A 9,917-nucleotide genomic window follows, 5' to 3' on the forward strand; every position below is an offset into this window, starting at 1 on the left:
GTAAGCAAAAGATGTCACCTCTACTGTCACTGTGTGCAGGAGGGAGCTGCACAGAGAACTCTGGTAACAGCTCCATCAAAGTTCCTACATGGCACTTCTCCCAAAGCCTTGTCCTTACATTCTTTATATAATAAAATAAACCCTGTTTCACTAAAACAAAATTAAAAGAATTATTTCCCCTGTTACCTTTTCATTAAATTCCCTAGTAGAAGCCACACTGTTCTTGGGAAAAGAACATTGTTATTTAGTTTAAAGATCAACATTAGAGTGTCTCAGGGTTTTCATTAATATTGTAAAGACCAGGACCATAAGCAACTTGGGAAGGAGAGGGTTTATTTCAGCATACAGTTCCATATCACAAGCTACCACTGAAGAAGTCAGGGTAGAACACCACAGAGACTTGCTCAACAAGGCCTGCTCGGCCTTTCTTACTGAACCCAGGACCAGCCACCCACAGTGGGCTGGACCCTCTCACATCAATCACTGATAAAATGCACTACAGGCTTGCCCATAGGCCAATCTGATGAAGGAATATTTCTCGACTGAGAGTTCCTCTTCCCAAATGACTCTAACTTGTGTCAAGCTGAGACAAAACTATCTGGGGCAGACAGTGATTCAGATATTTCTTAAATATCAAATTTTAAAGGAATAAATTTTGGTTTTATGCCCTTTAAATATTTTTTCAAAAACATGAATGAGTTTTTCCACAGGTCTATATAATTCTAGCTGAAGGAAGTTTAATGAACAGAGCATACAGACAAAGACCTGTGCTTGTTTTCTTTTTCTCAGTGCGAGGACTAAACTTGGGACCTTACAAATACGAGGCAAGAGCTTCCCTGGAAGCTCTTCCACAGCCCTTGGTGATGGCCTTCACTTCCACAGCCCTTGGTGATGGCCTTCACTTCCACAGCCCTTGGTGATGGCCTTCACTTCCACAGCCCTTGGTGATGGCCTTTAAAAAAGGGAAGAGGGACAAAGAATAAAGTACAAAGTACCTTTCAGTTTTCTCAAACTTAAGAACTTTAAAATATACATCCTGGCCTGGCAGTGGTGGCGCACACCTTTAATTCCAGCACTCGGCAGGCAGATCTCTGTGAGTTTGAGGCCAGCCTGGGCTACAGTGTAAGTTCTAGGACAGCCAAGGCTATACCAAAAAAAAAAAAAAAAAACAAAAACCTGACTCAAAAAACAAAAAAGTAAAAAAACAAAACAAAAAACAATCCTGAAAACAATACATATTTTTCTCCAGTGGCTTTTAGCATGGATTAGTTTTTCACAGATACAGTAAAATTTGAGGCTGAATGTTTGTAGAAGCTCAAACGTTTACAAACAGTGGTCGTCTAATTAATGGTATTGGGAATAATAAGTTAACTTCTCCACATACACAGCTGAGATCAGAGAGTCATCTACTGACTGCTTGTGCAGCAGCATGCAGCTCTTCAGTCGCAGTGCTCGGGACCGTGTCCTTCCTCAGGTAGTCATCTAGAGAGAATACATAGGTGTTAATACTCCAAAACAGGCAGATAGGCAAACACACCTCTATCTATTTTAGGGAAATATATTAGTATTTTATGAGTTTTTCTTATAACATATATTGACTTGTGGGGGTGCGGATTGGCAGGTGTGTATGTGGAGGGCAGAGTTCTCTCCTTCCACCTGTGTGTCCCAGCAACTGAGCAGAGCTACTATGACTGCCCTCATGTGGAACAAAAAAGGAGTACAGTTGATATCTTTGTATCAACACTGTAACACTATTCAGGGAATTGTGGAAAGTGCTTTTAAAGCCTGCAAGATGACTCAGTGGGTAAAGAGGCTTGCCACAAAGTGATCTCCAACTTTATCCCTGAAATTTACAGAACTGACTCCTATCAGTTGCTCTGATTTCCACATATGTACTATAGTCCATGTGTGCACAAACATACATATAAGTGTAATAAATGGTAACTAAATAAAATAAAATCCAAAGATAAATTAGGTAGAGGGAGACACACCTGTAATCCCAGCACTTGGGAGGCTGGGGTAGAAGGATAAATACAAGTCAGGGCCACTCTGATCAACATGGAGATCTGTCTGTCTCTGCTCCAACAATGCTGGAGCTAGGGACACACATGCCAAGTTAGAGAGATGGTTCAGTAGTTAATAGCAATTACTGCTCTTGTAGAGGAACCAGGTTCAGTTTCTAGCACCCACATGGCAGCTCACAATGAACTGGTCTGTAGTCTAATTCAAGGAAATCTGATGTCCTCTTCTGGCCCCCTTGGGTACCAGGCATGTACATGGTACATAGACACACAGCAGGCAAATACCCACACACACACACACAAAAAATAAGTATAAAACTTTATTTAAAAAAAATGTCTGAGTCATGTGTAGTGGCATATACCTATAATCCCAGCCGAGGCAAGGAGATTGTCACCAGTGTGAGGCCAGCCTGGACTACATGGAAAAACACCATCTTTAAAAAAAAAAAAAAAAGACAGATAAAATTTAAATTTAAAAATGAAGGGCCTTTTAAAATTAAATTTCTTTCTTTCTTTGTGTGCGTGTGCACATATGCATACATGTGAGTGTGTACACACAGGCCACAGCAGGTATACGTGGAAATCAAAAGACAACTTTTTTTTTTTTTTTGGCTTTTGGAGACAGGGTTTCTCTGTGTAACAGTCCTGGCTGTCCTGGAACTCACTCTGTAGACCAGGCTGGACTCCAACTCACAGAGAGCTGCCTGCCTCTGCCTCCCAAATGCTGGGACTAAAGGCAGGCACCACCAGTGCTGGCTTCAATGGACAACTTTTAGAAGTTGGTTCCTTTTTTCTGTTGTGAGGGCCTAACGCTGTCAGGTTGTTGGGTTTGACAGCAAATGTCTCCCAACTACTAAGCCACCTCCTTGGTCCAAACTATGTTATTTTTGCACTTTAAAGTACACTGACGGATGTACATTAAAGCAGAACTGAGATGGCTTTTCTGTCATAAAAACTTTAACTTCTATTTAGAACGAAACCTACTCTGCCTCAAAGATCACATCTACTCACCACAGGACTAGGTGACGGACTCTCCTTCTGAGGGTGGGTACCTATGTGATCCTCGACAGCATCTTACCCTCCATTTAAGCAAGAGGAGCTGTCAAGTGCAGTCAGGTTGGACTTAGAGAGCAACCATGTTACAGATGATCTACGGCTGAGGGCTCGTCTCAAGGCATTGCACACAAAGGTCAATGTGCTAAGAAAATAATATGCAAGCCAGAAATGGTGATACAAGTCTTTAATCCTAGCACTCTGGAGGCAAAGCCAGGTGGATTTCTGAGTTTGAGGACAGCCTGCTCTATAGAGCTAGTTCCAGGCCAGCTTGGGTTACACTGAGAACCCATCTCAAAAACAATCAACAACAACAACAAAAAATAAAATAAAAAGAAAGAAAGAAAGAAATTATAAAATCACTGTCCCTGTAGCTCTGTAGCTCCCCTCACTCATGAGCTTCCTTTGGAGCTTTCTTCAGAGCAGGTGCCCAAAGGCGCTTTACCGACTGTCCTACACTACTCGCACCACAGTGGAGGAGGTGGTCAGTGACTCCTCTCCTCACTTTCAGCTCTCTCCCACCATTACAGTGGTATTAAGGAAGTTCTAACACATTTACAAACCACAAGTTACTTCTCAAAACATTATTTTTCTTCATGAGACTAATTCAGTATCTTGTGGTTATTGTGTTAACAAGTATTAATGTGTCATCAGCAACCACCAGGGACAATAACTGAGTACTGCCATGCATTCTTTTCTTTAGATATTTATTTATTTATTATGCATACAATATTCTGTCTGTGTGTATGTCTGCAGGCCAGGAGAGGGCACCAGACCTCATTCCAGATGGTTCTGAGCCACCATGTGGTTGCTGGGAATTGAACTCACGACCTTTGGAAGAGCAGGCAATGCTCTTAACCTCTGAGCCATCTCTCCAGCCCCTGCCATGCATTCTTTAAGTGTGAAAACTAGTAAAGCCTTTTTTAGGGGACTAAATACTATGGATTATATGTTTAAATACACCCATGTTGTCTGTGAACCAGGAATTCTGCTTTAGGAACTTCCACAGGAGAGATACTTGTATGTATGGACAAAGACACAACCTTACACAATTTAAAAACAAAACCTTAGCTCCAGTTCATCAGTAAAAATATATCTGTGGCAATACCACACTACAGAGACTCAACCCCCATTCCATAAGCACACTGCAAAGAAACACACATGCAGATTCTTAAACACACAGAATTAGTCCCTAGAGACTAATAAAAGGTCAACAGGACCATCTGAAGAGAGGTAATCTGGGAAGTTAGGATGGGCAGGGTAGAGAGACTGTTAAAGGGAAATGGAGAATTTCAGAGGTTTCTACATGTACTGACATGATTAGTTGCTTATTCTGCATTCTAAGTATTTGTAAAATAGTATTCTGCCCTAATGTCTGAGCCTTAGCAATTTCTAGCATGAGCGTGGAATGCTCCTACACTCATGCTCTGGCTGTGCCTGGATGGTAGCCTTGTGCTGAACCTTGGCCTGCACTGAGTAACTATTCTCCCAGCCTTGCGCCTCTGGAAGTTAGTAGAACGACTGTCTGCCTGTTTCATAACAGAGAGACTAGAACTAGTCAAGTCACAGATAACCTTATATTCTGATTCACAAGTATGTCACTTTCAGAAGCTAAGAGGCAGCAAGTCACTCACATGGCATATAGAGGCTTAGAAAAACTTCACAGGAAAGCAAGCAAGATGTGGCTGCCTCACCGAAAAAGTCAAAAGATATGTTACTTTGGAGAAGAGGCTTTGTTTTTGCTTCCACACAAAATGGGAGCCTATAGGTTTGATCAAGGATGACCCCCGATAGGAGCAGATGGCCCAGATGTCTGAGTCCTACATCCAGAACAGTCTCAAGACTGTTGAGAGGAGTCAGACTGCTGGTTGAGATGACCAAGCCTCACAGGATACTTCAGTCACAACTTGATCATAATTCTAAATTTTCTTTAGGTCCCCATAAGATTATCAGCACTCCAATTCAGCAGGGAGTAGCCTGAAAAACTATGACCACATTCCCAAAAAACGGACTATGGATATTTTCTTTTGTTTAAAATGTTGGTTATAAGTTGTTATGGATAATGATCAGGAGAAAAGCTAAACAGAGGAAAAGAAAAAGAAAAACTTCACAGAGCAATTTGCATCCTGGGCACTACTTATGAATTTATTTCAACTCTTACATAACGGCTTAAACCCCACTTGTAACCACTACCCTTTGAGAAAGAGTGTCAACTCTACCACATGGGAAAACACCCAGTTACAATGCACTCACTTCAAACAACCAACTCAGAACCTGCTGCCAATGTGATCAAATCAACCAAAAATTCATTTCGCTTTCTTATTCCTATCTTCTTTATTTACTTATTTATGTTTTACTTTTGAAGACAGGGTCTTGCTATGTAGTCCAGGCTGGCCTTGAATTCAATATCTTCACTGCCTAGATTACAAGCCTGAATCACGTGCTTTACTCTGAAAGTTCATTTTAAAGGTGAGCATTCTGAGCAAGGTATGGAGGCTCTTGCACTTAATCCTGGTATTAAGAGGTTAAAGAAAAAGACTGATGTAAGCTCAGGGACAGCCAGAACTAGAGTGAAAGCCTGTCCCAAAAGTATTTTGAAAAGAATCTGTTCTCTGTAGGTAACTTATCTAACACAGAGAGTCCCTGAAAATGAGATGGCACACACAGACATGGCTTCTCTGTACAGTAGTAATCTTGCTTTGGATTTTTGAGTCTGGGAAAGGTGGGAGGTGTGTGTGTGGGGGGAAGACTTCTTGATTTCAAAGAAAACTATACAGTGTAGTAAGCCAGGCAGTTCCAAAGACCCCACTGATGTGAAAGTTGGGGTTTCTTTCAAGACCTTGGCTTTGAAATTGTATCACTTTGCTCTCTGGAGGTTAAGTATTATAGGCGAACACTGGACTAGACATAGCATAACTAAGCTAGGACTCACAGGCTCCAGGAGAACTAAGTCAATGAAGTTAAAGGAGAACGTTGGAAACACCTACCCCTTGGTTTTCTGCTGGGCTTCCAGCTGGGATGCCTGTTTGGAGGCTGGAGTGTCGACTCTGTCAGAAGCACATTCTGGATGCCATCTGGAGGACCACGCAAGAAATGGGCTAAAATTCCATATAACAGAGGACTATTTCAGGAAGAAGGCAAAACCAAAATCAATTCATTTCCCATAAGTAGAAAAAGCTTAAGACATTTGCTTTAAAGGTAACTCTGACACTGAAGCTGCCCTTTAACTCACTAGATCGCAAAAGATACAGGATTATTATCCAAGTGGCAAATGGTCACTCTCAGTTTAAAACTACCAATTAACTTGAGAAGTTTTTGTTTTCAAGATGGAGTTTCTCTGGATACCCTGGAACTCTTAGACCACGTTGGCCCTGAATTTAAGAAATCCACCTGCCTCTGTCTCCCGAGTGCTGAGATTAAAGGTGTGCACCACTTCGGCAACCACATGGCTCTTGAGAATTTGTAAACCCCCAGAAAACACATTAATACCATTAAAATAATCTAAATTGAAATAAAATTACAATCAACCCACTGGAATTCACCTTGTCAACTCCAAACCCAGCCTAAAACCTTCCTAGAACCTAAAATTGGTTTCCTGCTTTGCCAACAGCCAGCTGCAGACCTTGGAAGATCTTAGTTTCCTGAAGCTCACAGATGTTTCTCTCCCTCAAAGGGTCTGAGCAGTCCCTTTGGTATGCTGTGAATTAGTTCACAATGTCAAGCTTTTAGCTGTGCACCTTGCACACAGTAAAAGGCACATTAATTCTGGTTACAGGTGAGCTGCGCAGTAACTAATATCTAAAAGGTTGCTTTGTGGTTTCCTCTGACCCATCACTCTACTACAACCAACTTATTAATGAGAAAACCAGGCCTCAGTAATGTGCTAGTGTCTCTCAGGGGTAACGACATTTACACACATAACCAACTCCTATGTGCTTTTCCTTAAAAATATGTCACCTAGAGTCCTGTTAATCAGTCCCTTGTCACTGAAGGCTGGTCTGCTGACAGCACAGAAGCCAAAGTCCCTTTGCTTCCAATCTCACCCCTGAAAATACAAGTAAATACATTTACTTTTGAGATATCCATCTCCTGCCCAGTTGATATAATGGTTCAAAGTATGGTATGCCTATTGAAAACAGAGTCTAAACCCCCTATAGTTTACTGAGCCTCACTTACTTCTACCAATGGGACAAGGTGGTAAGGACAAGGGCCTATTTATTACTTGCTTTCTTGTATCACTTTCTGTGGGAGGCACAGACTAAGGACGTTCAGGCAGTCCCACAGACAGGCACATGTGTGAGGTGCTGAGACAGTCTGAAGCAGATTCCATGGCCTCAGTTAAGGCTCTAAGAAGCCTGAAATCTCAAGAAATCTGGGTCTACACTCAGGTGAGTACAGCTCCCAATACCCCTGATACAGTGAGTTCTGGAGTGATGTGTGGGACAGGAGCACATGACTGTGTGTTTTAGCAGCTCCTCCAGGCCAAGGAGCAGCACAGGCTCAGTGGAATGCTGAAGGAAATCATACCAGGATACACTTCATGCCTCTGCCCCTTACAGTCAACTTGTTTGAGAGACTGCTAAAGGCTTTACTTCTAACTTAGATGGAATCTGCTCGAGATTTAGGAAATTTTAAGTGTCAGATATCTTAAACTGCTTTAGATAATACATAATTAGCACAATTAGACTACAATTTCATAGACAGTGAAGTGTCTTTGCAAAAATAAGCTTTAAAAGGCCATATACAGAAAAGTATAGCAAGGGTTGTTGCCCAGTGGGAAAGCACTCACCTATCATGTGTAAAACCCCAAGTTTGATCTTCAGCACGTATACCCCCAATTCCCAAAGAGCAGCAAGACGCTCCTTTCTTTTTTTTTTTCCAAAGATTTTATTTGTTTATTACATATACAGTTTTCTGCCTACATGTATGCCTGCAGGCCAGAAGAGGGCACCAGATTACAGATGGTTGTGAGCCATCATGTGGGTACTGGGAATTGAACTCAGGACCTTTGGAAGAACAGTCAATGCTCTTAACCTGTGAGCCATCCCTCCAGCCCCAAGACACTCCTTTCTGGAAATTAAGCTAGTCACCAGTTTCCTCTTTAACTAGCTCATCTGAGGCAACTGTCTCAGAGGCTAGGAAAAATCTAAGAGCTCCTAACACCTGCTAACTGCATACAATGCCTTATGCTTGAATGACCTCCTACCCAAGTGCTCACCACCCTTTGCTACTGTGGTAGTCTAAAAAGGAATGACCCCCATAGGCTCATATATTTGAATGTTTGGTAATTAGGGGGTGGTGATATATGAGAGACATTAGGAAGTATGGCCATGTTGGAGGAAGTATGTCACTGGGGATGGGCTTTGGGGTTCCAAAAACCAAGCCAGTTCCAGTGTCTCCTCACATCCTGCTACCTGCAGATCCAGATGTAGAACTCTCAGCTACCTCTCCAGCGCCATGTCTGCCTGTGTGCTACCATGCTTCCTACCATGATAAAAATGGACTAAACCTCTGGAATGGTAAGTCAGCTCCAATTAAATACTTTCCTTCGTAAGAGTTGCTGTATGCCTCTTCATAGCAATAGAACACTGACTAAGCTACTCTTAAAGACTTTTTTCACACATTTCAAAAACTGTCCAAATGTATAAAGCATTGCCCACTGTTTTGCTTAACACTCAAATACAGTGATTATTGCACCCATGGTCACTATCTCTGCAAAAAGGAGGACTATGCCCCCTTAAAGATTTCTTCACCCAATAAATCTGGTTACCAAGTTAGATGACAAAGGCTCTTTCTGTGGCAGGATTTCTTGGGGCACATGCTTTGTATATGGACATCAAGAATGACCAAGAGGAAATGTGGTTCAATGGTCTTTTGTGAGCATCTGGGAACACTTCAGAAAACAGTGTGCCGCCACATCTCCAGCAGTATCCCACATGATAGCAGGTGTCAGATAGGTTTTGGCAGAATAGTAAAATGCTGGAAAATACCTCATGGATATAGGAATCCACAGTGACCCAAGAACATGAGAGTTGTTTACAACAAAAGGGGAAGACATGATAAGAAAAGGAAGCAGAGGGAGACAGCCTCAATAGACACCTTCATATTCTGTGTAGATAACAACAACAGCGATAACAACAACAACAACAACAAAACCCTGAAACAAAATACCCCCCAAATAAGAAGAATGCAAGTATTTGAAAAAGAGATGTATATATATAATACAATTCCCTCACTAAGTGGAAGAAAATACACACAGTTGTGCTCTAAGTGGTGAGCTTGTATCCGAATAATGCAAGGGAAAAATGTTCACTTGGGTCACCTTTGGGTAGAGGTGTCAGTGGGCAGATGGAGACAACATTACAGTTTTCTCTGCCATCTACACGTTTCATAACAAAACACCAATACTTTCACCATGACCACCTTAAAAGAGATTTCACCTCACTCAGGCCATTGTTCCTCTCTAAGGGCTCATGCCACTTGAGGTTAATACACAATGTAAGTATACGCAAGCAGTCAGCTTGCTGTCATCACTCACACCTAGTGCCTTAAAGCTTTCCCTTCAAGGCTGGGTGGTGGTGGCACAGCAGGCCTTTAATCCCAGCACTAGGGAGGCAGAGGCAGGAGGATCTCTGTGAGTTCGAGGCCAGCCTGGTCTACAAGAGCTAGTTCACCTGTCCAGCTCAAAGCAACACAGCATCTGGACACTCAATGCAAAACAACATCAAAGTGCAATTGGAAGTTTCTAAATATACAATATCATAGTAACAGTCCACTATAGTAATACTACAATATACAATATCATAGTAACAGTCCACTATAGTAATACTACAATATACAATA

General features: G+C 41.9%; 1 protein-coding gene across 3 annotated transcripts in view; it reads right to left on the bottom strand.

Annotated features, from left to right (window-relative positions):
* Window positions 1-316: 316 nt before the first annotated feature.
* Window positions 317-9,917, bottom strand: part of Fopnl (FGFR1OP N-terminal like) — an 18,301-nt gene continuing 8,700 nt past the window's right edge. Inside the window, exons 4-6 of one of the 3 annotated variants that reach the window (XR_001228983.1) lie at window positions 6,062-6,172; window positions 1,385-1,482; window positions 317-952 (exon numbers count right to left, since the gene is read on the bottom strand). Coding sequence is in view for 2 of the 3 variants with exons in the window: in XM_005350360.2 (XP_005350417.1) it covers window positions 1,403-1,482; window positions 6,062-6,195 (214 nt within the window). In the remaining variant the exon portion in view is untranslated. Of the gene's footprint in view, window positions 1,483-6,061; window positions 6,196-9,917 lie in introns of all 3 variants that reach the window. The other 2 variants (XM_005350360.2, XM_005350361.3) reach the window with 2 other exon arrangements.

Source organism: Microtus ochrogaster, chromosome 7 (assembly GCF_000317375.1).
Source record: "Microtus ochrogaster isolate Prairie Vole_2 chromosome 7, MicOch1.0, whole genome shotgun sequence".
In the NCBI taxonomy this organism is placed as follows: domain Eukaryota; kingdom Metazoa; phylum Chordata; class Mammalia; order Rodentia; family Cricetidae; genus Microtus; species Microtus ochrogaster.